Source organism: Carassius auratus, chromosome 6 (genome assembly GCF_003368295.1).
Source record: "Carassius auratus strain Wakin chromosome 6, ASM336829v1, whole genome shotgun sequence".
Taxonomy (NCBI): domain Eukaryota; kingdom Metazoa; phylum Chordata; class Actinopteri; order Cypriniformes; family Cyprinidae; genus Carassius; species Carassius auratus.
Window position 1 is genome coordinate 26,401,528 of NC_039248.1, and position 18,802 is coordinate 26,420,329.

At 37.2% G+C, this 18,802-nt stretch overlaps 2 protein-coding genes and 1 pseudogene across 5 annotated transcripts in view; 2 read left to right on the forward strand and 1 right to left on the reverse strand.

The window, feature by feature from the left end:
* The window catches only part of pltp (phospholipid transfer protein), a 10,759-nt gene extending 8,285 nt beyond the window's left edge, over positions 1-2,474 (forward strand). For all 3 annotated transcript variants that reach the window (XM_026266162.1, XM_026266163.1, XM_026266161.1), the window contains exons 9-16: positions 1-108; positions 186-245; positions 332-496; positions 589-656; positions 725-767; positions 870-933; positions 1,311-1,387; positions 1,468-2,474. The exon at positions 1-108 is cut by the window's left edge and continues 69 nt beyond it. In XM_026266162.1, the coding sequence (XP_026121947.1) occupies positions 1-108; positions 186-245; positions 332-496; positions 589-656; positions 725-767; positions 870-933; positions 1,311-1,387; positions 1,468-1,563 (681 nt within the window). In that variant the 3' untranslated portion in view covers positions 1,564-2,474. The remainder of the gene's footprint in view (positions 109-185; positions 246-331; positions 497-588; positions 657-724; positions 768-869; positions 934-1,310; positions 1,388-1,467) is intronic.
* Positions 2,475-2,626: 152 nt separating this feature from the next.
* ctsa (cathepsin A) lies at positions 2,627-18,802 on the reverse strand. 2 transcript variants are annotated; one of them, XM_026266157.1, is made up of 15 exons: positions 18,656-18,802; positions 6,787-6,950; positions 6,567-6,678; positions 6,426-6,476; positions 6,142-6,228; positions 5,869-6,024; positions 5,684-5,775; positions 5,478-5,562; positions 5,305-5,396; positions 5,141-5,219; positions 4,620-4,768; positions 4,461-4,536; positions 4,291-4,380; positions 3,424-3,525; positions 2,627-3,278 (listed from the first exon to the last, which is right to left on the reverse strand). In XM_026266157.1, exons 1-15 carry the CDS (start codon positions 18,770-18,772, stop codon positions 3,195-3,197), a joined length of 1,536 nt encoding a protein of 511 aa, XP_026121942.1. In that variant the 5' UTR covers positions 18,773-18,802; the 3' UTR covers positions 2,627-3,194. The 2 variants fall into 2 exon arrangements, with proteins under 2 accessions (XP_026121942.1, XP_026121943.1); XM_026266158.1 differs by lacking the exon at positions 18,656-18,802 and adding an exon at positions 7,210-7,322.
* LOC113105039 (nuclear receptor coactivator 5-like) lies at positions 8,807-17,508 on the forward strand (annotated as a pseudogene).

Below are 18,802 nucleotides of genomic sequence, written 5' to 3' on the forward strand. Positions count from 1 at the left end.
GAGTATGATCGTATGATCTATCTAGCGCTCTCCGAATTCTTCTTTGACAGCGGCCTCTTCTCTTACTTCAAAGGCGGACTGTTCCAAATGCAGATTGCAAACGAACGAGTAAGACACCATCCAATACACTTCAGAGGTGTGATACACAAATAAGACAAAAGCAACTATTGCTCGACTCATTTCAGATGCCGAAGGACTTAGAGATGCTCCTCAGGACCACCTACCTGGGGACAATCATGATGTTGGTGAGCAAAACGAAGATGCATGTACAATATATCGCGTAGCAATGTCCAAGCAAGCATCTATTCTCTGTGTTTGTGTGTCCAATCAGAACCCGGCTCTAATGGAGCATCCTCTCTCGCTGGAGTTAGAGGTTACATCTCCTCCTCGCTCCACTATCAAGACCTCTGGAGCTAATGTGGCTGTCAACTGTAACGTCAAAGTGTTGGTTCTTCCTCCAGGAAAACCAGCAGTCCAGCTCAGCAGCATGACTATGGTACACACAATATATACAACCAATCATTTCCCAATAAAGGGATGCTATAAATGCACCTAATCTCATCTTGCGCCAAAAATATGTGTTTTCAGGAAGGCAAATTCAATGCAAAAGTATCAATGAAGGGCAAGCGCTTGGCCATCCATTTAGATCTGAGAAGGTAAATATGATGCACAAACATTAAACTGTATTTGACTCATTGATTTTAATCTGAAACTCTGTTTATAGGTTTAAAATATTCTCCAATCAATCTGCTCTTGAGTCTTTGGCTGTAAGTTTGCATTTCCAGATCCAAATATACATGTATATATATATATTTGTTGTCAAACTAATCAAGAGCAAATAGTCAATGTAATGAATATTATTCCTTCAGCTTATTCCACTGCAAGGTCCGTTGAAAACGATGCTGCAGATATCTGTGGTGCCTCTCATTAACAGTAAGTGAAACAATATGTTTATATTTATTTACATCTCATGCTTAAGGCTGAATTTACTCAGTTAAAAAAATAACAGTAAATTGTGAAATATTATTACAATTTAAAACAAGTGTTTTCTATTTGAATATATGTTAAATATAATTTATTTCTGTGATCTGCATCTGATATTTTCAGCATCATTTCTACAGTGTTGTGCTGCTTCATATTTTTTTAAAATACTTTTTTTCCATTGTTTTTAAAATTACTTTTCAAGTCACATCAGCTGCAATGTGTTCTTTATGAAAAAATAAAAAATAATAATTTTACTGACCCCAAGGTTTTAATGAAACCTATTCACTAAAATATTTCAACGAGATCTAAATGTGTTTTCATGTAAGATTACATTAAGCGAGGTGTGCAGATCCCTCTTCCGGACGGGATAGACTTCATTGAAGAGGTGGTGGAGTATCATAACGTAAGTGGCTCGTGAAACTCTTAACATTTTAAGCAACTTTTGATATGTTCAGCTATGATTCTCGCTCTTTGATTTGACAGGGCTACATCATCGTGGGGGCAAACCTACACTTCAGAACAGGTCTGAGAGAATTAATCGAGAGGAAGCTGTCGGGTGAGACAGACAACTCAATTTAAGACCAGAGAAGAGTCTCTGCGCAGATACTAAAATATGCAGCAATAAATGGAGGTTTAAAAGAGAAGAACTAACCTTCCAGCAGAAGCATGAAGTTAATTAACTGTACATAACATCTGATCCTCAAGACCTGCTATCATTACAGTCAACATGACCTCGAAATTCAACCGATTTATTCTCTGAATACACATTCCTTCATGCCAACATGCAATCCCTATTTTTTCAAATTTCCTCCCAATATTATACTGCTTTTATAACGAACATTGGCAGTGTCTAACAATAATGAGTGCAAATCACCAACCTTGTCAGCAAAGGCTGTTTTCACGATTGCTTTAGCACAAATAGAGCATTTTTTTTCTATTTACACTTTGTGCAAACAGTATCTATCACTATTTGTTCTCAGTGTAAACAGCTGTTGCATGAAGATTACACCAGTATAAGCAACTAAGGATATATTTACTAAAAGCAGCATTAGCGTTTGGATATGTTGAGATGCTCTTGAGGATGGCATTTCAATAGAAAACAGATCCCCATAAAGCAATACCGACTTACATTCAGTCATGACTCTGTTTTACTATCGAACACCCACCCAATTAATCAGTGCATTAATACGAAGTACCAAACTCAATTTTTTACCCACATTTCAGAAGCCAAATGGGTTGCAAATACAGGTTCATGTTGACTTTAAGGTATTGCACAAGTGTCTGAACCCTGAAAACACCTGTACAACTCTTATACTGTGTGCTTAGATGTATAAAACAATGTATTTGTACTTTAAGTTGTACTTAAATTTTTTTTTTTTTTTACAAGTTTTATCGTATATTGATTGTTTAATATGAGATTTTGGTTTGCCATCCTCATTTGTGAATGAAATCACTGCACCTCTTTATAAAAATCAGCAAATGTTACCGTTTTTTATCTTAATGCTTGTTTAGTTCATCACTGAAATGATTAAATGGGTTTAAAATGCAGTTTAAAAAAATATTAATAATAATAAAAAAAATAAAATGAATAAAAAATGTAAAAAAAAAAAACAAAAAAAAAAACACAAAGAATTATTTTTTTAAATCATAGAAAATTTCTTTAATTAAAAAACAAATTTGGGGGTAAAAAGGCACAAAATGATTCCCTTAGGAGCACAAAAAGTACCAAAGCTCACTTTAAAGCACAATCACACGAGCAACTCAGTGACACTTCAACAAACGTCTAGTTATCACAGTGAGGTATTAATACCTGAAATAATCTGTGCGATGATTAATAAAAGCTACAGTTTCATGTTTAATAGAGAAGACATAAATTAAAATTGTGCAATGAACACTCACTGCTGATCGGATTGAATTTCATTTCATAAAAAACTCAGCATCTCTCACTACTAAATCAATCACAATCAAAGATCGACGGAGGAATATAGACATCTGTGCATCTCTTAAACTTAAACGCATATGATGAAACATCCTTATGTACAGTCAGCATGACTTTAGTTCACAGGCTGGCGACTAAACTATATAAATGCATGATCAGTTTGGAGTGGCAAAGTGGCAGAAAACAGTCAGTGGTCCATACATCAGAAACATTTTACCAGTGTGACAGTACAAATCAATATTTAAAAGCAGTAAAAATCCCTGAGTGTGTTCTAGTAAGGTTGTTTGGTGATGAAGCGACTGAACATGGTGAAGGCCGCTATGGGTTTGTCAGTGGGAACCATGTGACCCGAACCCTGTGGAGGACACAGATCACATATTAGACGGTGACCACAGATGCATATACACCAGGTCAAACTGGTTTAATGAAGTGTAAAGCCAATTAAGCTGCGTTATGATGTAGGCAGCTCAGATGATGTTTGATATAATATCGTGTCTCACCTTCACTGTGAGGAAAGCGATGTGCGTGAATTCCTTTACAAAACCACCGATCTGCTGAGTTTCACCGTTGAAATAAAGCCAAGATCTGCGCTGCACCTGAACCTGTTGGAGAAGATGAAGAGAGATTGTTCTACATTGATTCTGCTACAACAACAAAAACCTCTAATACATAATTTTACAAAAATGACAAGAGCTTTTTCCAAAAACAACAACCAAAAAAAATTAATAAATAAGTTGAAAATATATAAAAGAACATTTTACAACAACAAATTTTACTCTTTCTTTAAGATTTGACACCATGTCCACAACAATGGCTTTATTCATGGCAAAAAATAAATTACATAACTCAAATTCAATATAAAATGTAAAAAATAATTAACAATTGTATCTAAAAACACACACAAAAACTAAAATAACAATATTCAACTTACTATATGACAAGTTCTAGAAATATTTAAGAAGAACCTTTTTAAAAATGTAAATTAATATTTTCTGAATATAAATTTTACCTAGTATAATTTAAAAAAATGGACTAGTAAATATTTATTCAAATATTATTAAAATATACTACAAATATATCTAAAAGTATAACATCTTTTAAAATGTTATATATATTTTTAAATATTTTAGAAAAAAGTTACATAATGTTTTTCTAAATATGATTTGTTATTAATTTCTCAATTTATTTAAATACTTCTACAAAAACAAACAAATAAATACACAAGATGCAGTCTTACTGACTGAGGGTCAGGATGCACAGTTTAAAACACACACACACACACACACACACACACAAATTAATGAGCAGAGTACAAACCAAGACCAAAAGAAAGAAAGGACACACAATATCTGTGTGCAATAACTCACCTCTTGCTGGAGTGACTCCACAAACCATTCGTCTCCTAGGAAGTTGCATGCCATGTCCACATCTCCATTATACACCAACACACGGTATTTCTGTTGAAAAATAAAAATAATATAACTGAAATCAATAAGAGCTGGTGAATATTTGATTCATAAGCCTTTCCATCACTCACCAGTGCTCCGAGAAGCTTCAGGTACTGTTTCTTCACGTCCATGAACAGCCGGTTATAGTTCAGATTGACTTCAGCACTGCAAACAAACAACCAGAAACCTGCAAATGAAAACCCTCAGACACAAAACACATTTGCAGGGTTAAAGTCTGTTCAACACACCTGCAGATGACCCAGTCCAAAGCCTTGGGTGAGATGTGCAGAGCAGTCTTCACCAGCGGGTTGTTGAGGTACAGGGTGGACGGAGTCGAGTTGGTACACGGAGGATCCAGCCTGGAGGACTCTAACAGGGACACCACACCTCGCCATTTCTGATTCAGTGAGAAGATTCATGTGGATTAACCCCTCGAAGCACCACATCAACGTGCTAACACCATGACCAGGCACAAAGCTTTGTTCTGCATCCTTCTTAAAGGGACAGTTCACCCAAAACTAAACAAGATAAATCAAGAAACTTGTAGGCTTGGTTATTGATGCAGGCATGCTGGAGCTAAACTCTGCAGGACGCTGGCTTTCATTGTATGGAAATGAGCGTGAGAACTGCTAAACATTGTGTTTTAGGTTGCACACAACAAAAGAGACTCATCCAGGTTTAAAACAACATGAGAGTGTATTAATAACGAGCATTCGGAGTTGATAAGCACTTTGCATCCTGAAAGCAACACATAAACTGGTTTCTCTACCTCGTTCTGTGCTTTGGACCATGGATGGTTGAGGAAGTGGTGGCCCAGGTCTCGGATCACAAACTGGCCGTTTTCAAAGCTGTTTCAGAACAAAGGAATAAATGACACTGGAACTTCTTCTTATGAACTGATGTTAAACTGTTGTATATCTGATCCGAGCTCACCCGTATCTCTGCTGAACTCCCCCGGCACAGGGTGCATACAGGTTATACATGTTGAGTCCTGAATTGTAGACTATATTTTGAGCTGCATAGACCTAAAGATTGATAGGAAGATGAGAAAAGATTCTGAAAGAACGTTGAATCTTGATACGTTAGTAGAGCATTGTTTAACTTACAGAAGTTGAGCAGTTCACATCCTGGTTATCGTAGAAGTTACACACTCCATCTTTGCAGCAAAAAGTCTGCAGGTCATTCCACAAGCTATGCATAAAAAAATACAATTTATATTGTTTGCATGTGCAATATAATGTATAAGAGAGTGCATGTTAAATAGAGCCACATGAAGAGTGTCAAGAGGTGAAAAAAAATCAATAAATCACACCTGCTCCCTAGAAGTCCATGATAGTACGCAAAATAGATCAGTGAGTTGTCATTTAGTTCATAACTGGACAAGCCGTTTCCTACAGCAATCCCCTTTGAGACACAAATACACACACGTCATTCACTCTGCTTCCTCAGTGTCTGAATTTATTATGAGCAATACAGTTAAAATAAAGTCCCTCCTACCTGTAAATTAATGCTGCTGTCCTCCATCACGACCTCAGCAAGCGTTGGGATGTAAATGCCTCCGTAACTCTCGCCGGTCAGGAAAAACTCATTCTTGCTGAACTCCGGAAACAACCTGAAAAACTCTTTCAAGGCCAAGTAGTTGTTTGTGGCCACCTGGAAAGTCAACGATTATATGGTTATCATTTTGGTTTTTGATCATAAACTGTTTAATATATATACACACACACACACATCTTTGTTTTCTTCCCCTTAATATGATTTGAGTCATACCTCTGTGTCATTGGTAGTGTACTTCTTGTCATCAGAGTAGGAGAAGCCGACACCTGCTGGTGACTCCAGGTATAAGACATTTGCAATCTGGAAAAACAGCCCATGTTTAGTTCAATAAAGCTGGTTTGCTACAGCCAAGAATGAAAGAGCATAAGAGCATGTGACTGGCTTAAACAAGAGTCATAGTCCAGTTACCGAAACTGATTGCAGGACTTCCTCATTTCACACCACAGAAATAACTCATGGGTTAATGCTATAGTCTGTGTAGAAGCCAAAATCCATACCTTGTTCCATGCATAAGGATTATATTCTAAAGTTGCACCGTCATCTTGGATCTGTGGATAACCAGAGAAGGGATAAAATGCATTAAAGCATTTAAATATTTTAATAAAATGTAATGTTTTTTAAGCGTTGTAATATCTGACCAGGAAAGGTCCGTGTTCTGTGAGCAAACCATCCAAGGAGCTGCATCCCGGTCCTCCGTTGAGCCACAGAACAACCGGACTCTTGGCCGGATCTTTCTCAGACTCAACAAACCTGAACAACAGGAACACAATAATAATGTTGGACATTTACATATGAGAATTTCCCAAACCATTCTTAGGGTCATTTAAATGAAAGTGAAAGCTGGACGGTCCAGCGCACCAGTAGTGAAGGTGTTTGTTATCTGCCACATTGAAGTATCCAGAATAATGCTTGAAGCTGGGCTGCTTTGAAAGTCCAGGCAGATATTTGATCTCATCAGCATCTGGAGCTCCAGAAACCTCCTCCAACAGCCCCAGCAGCAAACACACCAGCACAAGATGCATCTGAAACGCAGCAAAAAACACACCAGATACAGACTTAACCTTCTTATAGAAAACAAAACTCATCAATTATAATAACCTGAAGCAAAGAGGCTACCAAAACCCAAAGGGGGTTATATAACCTTTCATGCAACTGAGTGCACTAATCAGGAAATTGAGGGTTTGTTCTATAATGACGGTGGAAATGTGACGCGTGGACGGATATTATTCTGCAAACGAAAGATTAAAATAATTCACAATATTGTTATTGTGTTAGACTTACCTTTCCAGGTGTGGGAACAAAAACGCTTACCGGCTAAGTAAATTGTTTAAGTAGTCCAAAAAAAAAATCATGTGATGGAGACACGTGATGTTTTCCGTCCACGGTGTCAAAATAAAAGTGCACTTTATTTAAGCGGTCAAATATTCTAAAAACAAATAAAACAACCTATAAATATGAATATATTTTCATGCTTATAGGTAATGCAACGATAAATAAAAAAAGGTTTACTATTGATACAGATACTATGTACTTCTACATGTATTATTTTTATTTTGTATCTACACATCAGTCTAAATAGAAACTAAGGAAACACACAGACATCACAATTATTTGTGTGAGCCAAGTCAGTAGGTTTCAGTCCAGTGTAATACATTAACTAGTAGCCTATTTTCAGGAAAAAGAAAATCCTTTTGACCCAAACACAAGAGATCATTTATAATAAAAATAAAAATATGTATTATTATTTTCACTATTCAAGAATGACAGCAAAGGGATAGTACTTTTTAAATCAGCAGTATGCTCATCAAATTAGGTTTTGTTTGGGTCATACTTAGGCAATGCATGTTGATTTTGTCGAAGTAGTTTTAATAATAATTTCAACCATAAACAGTTTGTACAGTACACAGTGAAGTTAAACAACGTTCTTCCAGGACAAAGAGGCAACAAAACAAAAATTAAACAGAGTAACAAGAGATTATACAAAATTTAACAGAACATAAAAGGACTATACTATACAACAACATTAATGCAGAATCACACACATTAAAAAAAAAAAAAAAAAAAAAAAACAGTAAAATGAGTCACAGACCAATACACAAATTCAAGGCACTGTCAAGATAACACTGATCGTCCAATAGCGTGATAATAATAATACCCTATATATTATTATTATTAATAATAAATATTATTTTACCAGAACTAAATTCATCCTAGTTTAATCAACTAAATGTTATTAAATATAAATGACAATGAAAAGCAGCTTTTATGGGAAGAGATGATAAGGTGGTGCAGTTCAGTCTAAAACTTTTACTTTGGAAATTGTGGGAATTAATTCCGTTGACGATCTTCCCCAGTTGGCGTTTTTGCATCCGTTAGCTGCTTGTTAATCAGACAACGCTTCTATTTTAGTTTTTGGTGCCAACGATGGAAAAAACGATCAATAAAAAGCTAATAAACCGCTGATGATTTAACTGCAAGCGCTGCGTTCGTTCAACTGTGTGACGCGCGTGCAATCAAAGGGGAGACAGATTTCGAAATAAAAGTGCACATAATTTAAGCAGTCAAATATTCTAAAACAAACCTAAAACAACCTATAGATAAATAAATATAATTTTTTTCATGCTCATATTGAGTCCGGTATTGAAAATACATTATAAACACTTTTTTTGTGCTGATTTTGTGAAGGTAATGCAACGATAAATAATAATAAAAAAGGTTTACTATTCATACTTAAATTTTTCAGATACTATGTACTTCTAAATTTATTATTTTTATTTTATATTTGCAAATCAGTCTAAATGGAAAATAATAAGAAAAAAAACCCCATCAATATTATTTGTACAGGAACCGGAATTGTCGTTTACAAAGGAACTTGAGAGCTGGTACTTTTATTTTGTAAACAGCGCCATCAACACGGTTTCTAAGCAACTCGTAGTTCCGCACAGAATCACCGCAAGGTTGCGGCAGTTTTCCGAGCGGGACTTTCGTTTTAATTTCTCGAAAAACGGGACGACACGAGAGAATCGCCGGACAGTTTCCAGGTTCCGATGGTAACGGTAAGACTTTGTTTCCACGATCTGACAAAACCTTTCGCATGAATCGAAATTTCTAGACCTCCGGCTGCATTCATTGTTATAAATGTAAGCTAACGTTAGCTTGTTTGCTGCCATGGTGTTGGAAGCATCGATTGCGGTTTTTTTATTTGATTATTGAAAGCCTTAAATGTCGTTTTGGTTGTAAGAACACAGCTCAAGAATCGTCAAACTCGTACATTAACGCACACGATTATAATGAAATTAAAGCAACGTTAACGTTACTGTGCGGAGCAACATGGCGCCTGATCGAATCCCACACTGGACGAAGTGTGCACGGTTTTCTTTACAGCTTCTAAAAGGACGGAATATGCACAACACGAACGATTTACCCCCCAGGAGGTACGTTACGCGGTCTTTGTCGTTTGCTGTAACACGCGCTCGATTATTTTACACCGTTTGATCTCGCGTGACGTCACGACACGTTCACAAAATGTCGGAAGGTTGTTGTGGCGCCAACGAGGATGCTGTCGGTTTTTACCATGGTTTTCACTGTTTCTGCCTTTTGAATCATAAACAGTGGAGCAAATATGACAATGGAGGATTATAGACAGTGTAATAGATTAATAAATACGTAATCGCGCGAATTCTATAGTAGAAGTTTAAAAAACGTTTTACAAGCCATACTTCTTGAATGTCTAACGTTCAAGCATTAATATTAATAGGAGTAGTAATAGAGTGCCAAAATACTGTATTTTAAGATTTTTTTGTTATTTAAGCCTCTTTTACTTGTCGTCCAACGCCTGTTTATTAAAACACATTCTAACACTAAGATACATTAAACATGTATAAAATCCTATTTTGATAATTTTCTTCGAATTAACTTTATTCATATAGTTTAAAACCTTGGAACTCTCCCTTTGAAATTTGTCGTAGAAAATGCTTTTTTTTGCATTTTTCTTTATTGGTGCACACTTTTTCAGAGTACAACACATAGTATAATATTTTATAATCTAATAATATAAAGTTCATGTTTTCACTCTCCGTTGTTGGCAGTTGATATTCTTGAGGTAGAGTCGTCTGAAAAAGTGCAAAATCATTTAGGTGGAACAACCAAAGTTCATGTTAGTATTGAACAGCTTTGGAAACTCCGGGGATAATATCATGGTTTGCAATTTACCAAAATGTCCGCAGAATGCCAAAGTGGACCAGAAGTCTACAAAATCTGTGAGCTCTTACCATCCAACTACTATGATGAAAACACAGTAAAAAGCGAGCCAAGAAACTGTGCGACAATTGCTTGCAGATGTGCGTTGTAGTGGAAAATTGGTCTAATGGCAAATATTTGACATTGATACCCCTTGAGCCATGATGTCCAGTGTATTTTTGTTTGACCTACTGACTGGTTCACCAAGTGTCTCGCCTTCATGTTGTTGAATTTTTAAACTTTGGACAGCCTGCAGGAAACTTTTGGGGAGCATTTTATGTTTATCCCCAAGAGTAAGCCTATTCATGGATTTGACGTTATCTTCAACGAACACCCGCTTATTTTCCGTTGCGTGCTCTGTGGAAAAAAATTGTGGTCAGTTCTTCCAACAGGTTTTACCTTCCTCTTCATCCAGAATCTTTCATCAAATACTTCAGAAATGCAGTTCATTTAAAAAGGCAACCTGAGGAGCTTCTTTGCGTGAGACTTGAAGTGCAGCTGCAAAATCCAAGGACTTCTATGATCACTAAGCCAAAAAGTTCATTTATTTTCAGCAATTTATTTTGCGTGAGAGACGAAAAGTGTTCATATGCCAATTGATAAGGCATCAAAACACTGCACGTGAATTAAACTATATTTATAATTCTACTTGTTGCAAATTTCTCAAGTTTGTCTTTGAAGTCAACATGAAACTATTGGCATAGTATTTTAGAATTAAGTGGGAATTTTCATTTAGAAAAATTAATAATGATCAAACAAATCACTTTACATTCAGATATCAAGATGTCTAAGAAAGTAAATGTGGTCGATTTTGATTTCATGTTGACTTCTGCGGTGTTTGTTTTTTTTGTTGTTTTTTTTTGCTTTGCCCAGTCATTTTACTTCTGGAATCTCTCTTTTCTTACATGTCGATGCATCATCAATTTCAAGACCTTGGGGGAAATATAGCTAATCAAATAGTCTTGTAACTAAAATCAACTGCAAGCGTTCCTTGAAAACGGGCCATTGAACCTAAAGTTCGTAGAAGCATGTCGCACAGAAGAAGCCGGAGTAATACGCCACCCTCGTACACCACCAACAGCAATGACCCTCGTGACCTGGAGCGACGGATTTTTGTCGGAAATTTGCCAACGGCACACATGGCGAAGAAGGACATGGAGGATCTGTTCAGGCCATATGGGAAAATACAGGGTTAGTAGCGTACAAATTCAAAGCCTTTTTAGACGTTTCGGAAATTTAAGTGTTCACTCCAGTTTTAACTGGTTTAACCCACAGTTCTTTAGACGATAAAGGGCTACTACTACTACTTACATCTAAAGGCTTTGGTTAGAATTTGCGAAAAGCAAGGGAAGCTTAGGCCAAAAATCCACCAGTAAGCGTTTTTTTTTTTTTTTTTTTTTTTTTTTTTTTTTGCGCAAAACGAAAATGATTGTTCCCAAAATACAGGGTTAGTAGCGTACAAATTCAAAGCCTTTTTAGACGTTTTGGAAAATGTTAGTGTTCACTCCAGTTTAACTGGTTTAACCCACAGTTCTTTAGACGATAAAGGGCTACTACTACTACTTACATCTAAAGGCTTTGGTTAGAATTTGCGAAAAGCAAGGGAAGCTTAGGCCAAAAATCCACCAGTAAGCGTTTTTTTTTTTTTTTTGCGCAAACGAAAATGATTGTTCCCTTTTCCAGCTTTGTCCCTGTTTCGTTGGTTATGGATTTGTGCAGTTTGAGCGGGTGGAGGATGCGGAGGCCGCTAAAGCCGGACATAACGGCCGAATTTATAGAGGTTATAAACTAGGTAAGGTCTGACTTGGTATTAAACACTGGAGTGATTACATTCTGGGAGTTGTTACATTTAAGTTTAAAATTTTAGCTTAGAGAAAATAAATCATAGGATGACCAGTTAATTATACTACTGTAATAACTCAAATATGGTGAATCTAATAAAACCAGACTTTCCCTTAAATCTGTTCCTTATGCAAACTGCATTTGTTTTTTTCTTTCTTCAGAGTTTTTGTACATGTAAAGGTATTCGGAACGTATTACAAATGTTATATATTGGTGGTGTATGACTTTCAAAATTGAATTGATATGCAGATCCAATGTTTTCCCATTTCTCTTGTTCTTTTCGACAGCTGCAATTATAATCTTCTTGACTGTATAATTAAAATTATACAATAGTATCTGAATTTTGATGCCATTTATTGATTTTCTCATGCTATAATTTGTATTTGTAATCTATTTGTCCAAAGCGGCAGTTATTGTTAGTAGTCTGATAAGGTTTAATTTGAGAGGGGTTTAATAAGTGTTTGCAGCTAGGAATGTCAAATACTGTCGTACACAAGATGCACAGGTTCACAAGATCCTTACTTAAATTTCAACTGCTATTTAAATTTTGGAAATGCTTACAATTTAGACACAACTTGTCTATTTTCATCTGATGCAGAATGTCAAATGTTCATCCTCGAGTGAAAGAAAAACTCGTTTGGCTCTGAAATATTTCCGTCTTTTGTCATATTGAATGTTTGGATTGGTTTATTTGCAGATGTAAATATGGCAGCGGAGAGACGACAGAATAAACCCAGGTCAAGCCCTCCACGCAGGTAAAGTATCGCTGGGGTTTTTGCTAATGAAGACGACCTCTATCGAGAATTTTGGTAAACATTTTTCCCTCCAGAATGGAATTCATCGAAATGCATAAATATCGTTGTCGAGTGAGCAAAAATGGTTCGGCCTATTCTTCTCGTGACTCTTCGGTTTTTAGTTTGTTCTATTTTTTTCTTTTTCATCACTTTTAGTTGTGTCAGAATTACATGAAATAAAGCTGAAAGGCTAATTTGAGTACTTTTTCCCATGGTGTGTCTTTGTCTAAAGGGTGTGTTACTCAATCTTTTCACTTACGCTGCACGTTTTTTTGAAATCGTCCAACGACAAAATCGCTGCTTCTTGCTTGTCGTCTTCGACACTCCAATTAAAACACCTCGGAAGTTTGTTTAATATTAAAATGCATCAAAACATAACCAAGAACCTAATGATTTCATCTACTCAAGTGGGATGGAAACAATTAAAACTAATTTAAGCAGTTGATTCAATTATTGCATGTTTATTTTTGGAGGTTGGTGTTTTTCTTTCCATTCAATTCATCATCACCACCTCAGTTTTTAAATTGAAAATGAGACTAATTATCTTGCAGTCGTGGAACGGTGCGGTTACTTGCGTTGGTTTATCTTAAATCGGTTTTAAAATTAAAAACTCAAATTGCTTGCTTATAATAAAAATAAAATAATGCTGCCGGCAAATCAGCGTTTTTTTTTTTTTTTTTTTTCACACTTTAAACTGCTGTTCATTTTACTTAAAAGTAACTTAACAGATGGACCCTGGTTTTCATGGTTACTTCAAAAGATAATGTTTGACATCTTACCCATGACATTCATTTTTGGAGAGCTATATTTAGAATTTGCAAAGAGAAATTGTGATTTTTGTGACGATAAGATTAATTTTCGGTGCCACCCTCTCATGGTAGCGGGACTCTGAAATGAACTCTAAAAGCACTGAATTGATTTTCTGGTAAAAGAAGTTTACATTTGCCTAGTGTTTTTGTTTTTACAGTTTTCTAACAATGTCTTATAAGTAATTGATGTTAAACTCTCAGTGAGTTGTCTAGAGCTGTTAGTTTGGGGGGGGTTAAGTGTTTAGTTTGGCATGTGTTGATTGAGGTATTTTGTCTGTTCAGGCCTGCCAGCTCTTATGGGGACAGTCGAGAGCCCCGTCCTCGTTCTCGTCCCCGGTGCATGGGCGAGATTCTCGAGACCACCGTGACAGTCGAGAGATGAGAGCGATAGCCGAGAGCTGCGTCCTGGTCCACCTCGAGAGCATGATGCTAGAGGGCCACCGAGGAGCGATACAGGGGCTCAGAGAGCAGGGAGAAAGATCCTTCCTACAGGTGCACTCATGCATTCGAGCTGTTTTTTTTTTAATATATAGCTTTTGTTTTCCTGTGTTGTAACATAATCTAAACAACATTACTGTGCTTCCACAGAGATGAAGGTATGATCGTTATTACCGTGGAGGAGAGTATGACTATTATCGGAAGAAAGATGAGCCGTATCCTGAGCGTTATAGGGAACCTGGAATGGCAGGAGAGAGTCTGAGGGTTGGTTTGATTGTTACAACCAGAATATAAAGCAGATTTATTTAATTAAGAAAACTATCCTATTTATAGATCAGTATTTTTTTGCATTGTGCTCAAAGTTGTTTATACTTAAATAAAACACACTTGTTACTTGAAATAACTTAACTAAAAAAAGAAAAAGAAAAAATTCAGCGCATTGGCAATTCAGTGGGTTAGTTTTAAAGCGAAGCAAAGTTTCACATGCACACAGATTTGGTCATAGATGGAGGCAGAGGAGAGTATATGTTGAAAACTTAAGAGTTTGGTTCTGAATTTACAGAGGAGCGGGTGCGTCCTGAAGAGCGCCGGCGAAACGAACTTTACCGGCAATATTATGAAGAGCTGCAGAGGCGATATGATGCCGAGAGACCAGTGGACTGCTCCGTCATAGTAGTCCAACAAGCTTGCAAAAGTGAGTCATGTGACTGTTTTTGAAGTGATTAAACATCAGCTGTTTTCTTGGAGAAACTGGTTTGCATTTTCTGCTCTGCGTTTGTGTGCAGGGAATATGCCGAGACGGTGGGCAGGCAGTTCGGGATCTAGGAATGGTGGTGGATCTCATCTTCCTGAATACAGAGGTGTCACTGACCCAAAGCTCTGGAGGATGTGAGTCGGGCTCGTACACCTTTTGCCATCATCATCACCAGCAGCACCAAGTACACCGTTCCTGTACAGTCAACATCCTCTTTGGGACTCCGCAAGGTGTGTGTCCTACTGTCCACTTGCTCATCAGCTTTAAGCTGGGAAAATCCAATGCAATTAAACACCACAGCTACTCAAAACCAGCCGGTGTTGATATGAGATTGCAGTACAATAAGTTATAATCCACATTTTAGATGACCACAGCATACTCTTGTTGCAGAGCACAGGAACATGCCCATGCAGGATGCCATGGTGCTGGTGGCCCACAACTTTGACTCCTTTAAAGTTGAACACCGTGCTAAAGAAAGGGACGAGCTCGTGAGGAAGGCGGCAAAGATGGCTGATGAGGTGTTGATGAGGGAACCTGACAGAGAGGGTCACCCTGCCTCCGTTCTGACCCACATCACGCTGCTGTCCGAGGGCAGGTATGTCAACAAATACTAGAATTCAGAAGTTTGGAGTCTGTAAGATTTTCTGCTTTTATTTGATCATAAATTCATTCAAATGCTCAAATATGAATTAAGTGTTTATTTCAAAATGTAATTTAGTCCTGTGATACAAAGATTCATTTTCAGCATCATTATGGGCTGTGTTCACACAGAGATGCAGCCCTCAGGAATGTCAAAATTAATAATAAAGCACAGCACGAAGCTATCGGTCTGTCTACAACAGCAAGTTATATGCATGTATATCATCTATGAATATTCATTGATTATATTCATTGAATGATAAAGTTAAACGTTCCTAAATGGTGACGTTTCAACATATCTGGAGCAGTTGAATGTGGCATCTATACATATCTATGATGCCAAATTCCTGTTGTAAAACAAATGCTTGCTTGCCCCGCCTCGGAGGTCTTCTGAAGGGTCCACTGTTTTGGAACTGATATTGATGAGCGGCGCGACATGGAAAAGTTGTAATTCTTTAACTTGCAACTTCATACACATCCATCTAGCGTGTGTTTAGACAACCATGGATAAGTAGCACAATGGAATGAAAAACTCATTCTGTATAAACAGACCCTTACACCATTTTTTAGTGTCACATGATCCTTCCGAAATCATTCTATGTTGATTTGCTGCTTAAGAAACTTTTTACAAAAGTTTTTCTCTTGTAGAAATATATATTTTATGAATACCAAGTTCAAAGGAACGTTTATTTGAAATGGAAATCTTTTGTAACATTATAAATGCTCTTGTCACTTCTGATCAGTTTAAAATAAAAGCATTAAAAAGTATTTTTTTTTGTAATGTGCTTCTGTGTTTACTTAATAGCTGAATTTTTTTTTTTTAACTTTTCACTTTAGATTACATGCTATTTGTTTGAATTTGCGAATTCAAGTATGGATTTTTTTTTTTTTTTCAGTAGAATTAGTTTTTTTGCTGCATTATTGAAATTGGCATTAAACTTTGGACATTTTACTGGTGTTAAATGTCAAATATAATTGATTAATCTTTGCATCTCTCAGGTTTATGACTCCAGAAGAGTTGGCCAGGCTAATTGACTATCTGAGAGACAAACGTGATCGTCTCGTCCGAGGCACTACTGACACGGGTAACTCCATAAAGGCATTCTAAACTCAATGCTGTATTACGCTTTACACCTGGAGCCTTACCCCTCACCATTTTTATTCTCTCTAGTTGCACACCCTCCACCAGTGACCCACGAACCCTCTCAGCCCACACAACCTCTATCTTCTCCAGCTCAGCCCGCATACAGCAGCCTGCCCCTTCATTCCACCCACCTGACCTCTGCGTCCGCCCCCTCCGCCACCAACCAACAGCAGGAGCTCCAGGCTAAGATCCTCAGCATCTTCAACAGCGGCAGCGGCACGTCTTCAGTGTCCAGCCCTGCTCCGTCGTCCCAAATGCAGGGTTACTCTTCGAGCCTCGGCCCTCAGAGTGCCGGACTCCAGTCTTCTCACGCCGTCCCTGCTGCCACCGGCATGCCCAAAATCGCTGCCGTCCAGCCGCAGAGCAGCATGATGAACCCTCGGCCTGCCCTGAGGCCTCCTGGGGCTCGTATGGCCGGGCCGACAGGCGCCTCGAGACCGGCAGCCACTACAGGCACTGGCATCAACTTTGACAACCCCAGCGTGCAGAAAGCCTTGGATACGCTCATCCAGAGCGGACCCATTAACCACTTGGTGAATATGGGATCTGTGGGTCAAGGGAGCCGGTCAGCACAGGGAATGGGTCAAAGCATGGATCCATCGCCCATGTCCCATTATTCCCGCCATTACTGAAATGAATAGATCTGATACGAATCGAGAAGTCTGCATTGCTCTGAATGATCATAAATTATAATTTTTTGCTCCTGTGTAATTTGTGAAGAAAAACGAGTTTTGTGAAGTCATAGTTTTTACGGTTTATTTGATTTTTTTACTCCTCTGTGTTAGAAGAAACCTTTACAGAGCATGATTGATTGTTTAATGTATCAATAAATGAGAGAAATTCTGTTGTTTTATATGGAATTGGTGCATTGTATATACCAGCCAACTTCTGACTTAATAAATTCATTTTTAGATAAAGACATTTTTGTCTCTCTTTAATTTGTTTCTCTGGAATATTTCTGTCCTACCTACAGATTTCCCCTTTAATTTGCAGTCTGGATGCAAAGTTGTGGAAAGTCAAAGCCAGTCTTGAGATTTTGGGCAGTTGAAGGTGATCTCACAGAAAGTCATGTAGTGTATGACGAGCACAGATTGCTTTTTTGTTTTTTGATTTTAAAACTGATTTTAATTGGTCATGCATCTAATGCAATCTTACAATAAAGCTTTTTTTTTTTTTTGCTTTATTGGCATTGAAGTTTCCACTATTAACTTTTAACCCACTCATCTGTAAATTCAGAACCCCACCATTGGAAAATGTTTATGCAAACTTTCTCTGCACTGTTAAAAGTAAAAAGGTTTTTTATTGACATTTATGGTCCCATAAAGAACCTTTAACGTCCATGGAATCTTTCAATTCCGCAAAAGGTTCTTTATAGTGGGTAAAGGTTCTTAAGATTGTTAAAAAGTTCTTCACACTGAGAAATAAAATGGTGAAATGTTACTAAAAGGTGCTTTGAGAAACCAAAATTCTTTCTGTTGTATTCCTGCAAAAAAACTTTTTTTTAAATATCTATTTATTTTTAAGTGTCGCAACAAGGCACATTTTTGAGTGTTCAGAACAACTTATGTTCTTTAAGTTTTTCTTTGCAGCATTTTTCGAATTTGTAATCGCATGATGCTGTGTTTAAAATCTCTTCATATTTTGTGTATTCTAGCATTAATTAATGGGACAAAGCATGTTCTTCCACGTCAATCTAAGTTTTTGCTTCGTATTTATGCTGCAGAAATAGCATTCCACACTGTGTGCATGCAATACCCAAGATGACGTGCTATATTTTTCCAAAATGTATCATATAAAACGGCACACAGCGCTGTAAATCCAGTTCTCAGTAAAATATCAGTTGCTCCAAAAATCCTGGTACACGTGAGGTTATATTAAATGGCTGTGATTGAATGGCATTGTGCAACTTTCACATACAGACCTTTTTTATGTTTTTTGTTGTTGCTGGTTATGCCTGGTTTACATCAAATGCCAAATTCAACCTTGTTTTAAAATTAAAACACTAGAATGTGAATGTTTAAACGAGTATAAACAGTTTTTCACAGAGGAAGTATTTCTCAACACTTACTGTCTTCGCTCCAAAATCCAGCCACAAATGCTCTTTAGAAAGGCCAGAGGTCTTCTGTGAATGCTTTCCTGAGACGTCTTGAATCGATTGACTTTGCAAGAAATACTTCCCCAACATGAAAGAGAGCTGGGTTCAAGATGGTTAACT

What these genes read in the sequence shown, in the direction of transcription:
- ctsa (XM_026266157.1), bottom strand. Translation starts at nt 18,772, where the DNA reads ATGTTGGGGAAGTATTTCTTGCAAAGTCAATCGATTCAAGACGTCTCA. An exon ending in TGGATTTTGGAGCGAAGACA is followed by an intron (nt 6,951 to 18,655) that starts GTAAGTGTTGAG and finishes GCTGCGTTTCAG; the next exon opens with ATGCATCTTGTGCTGGTGTG. An exon ending in GGAGTTCAGCAGAGATACGG is followed by an intron (nt 5,220 to 5,304) that starts GTGAGCTCGGAT and finishes GTTCTGAAACAG; the next exon opens with CTTTGAAAACGGCCAGTTTG.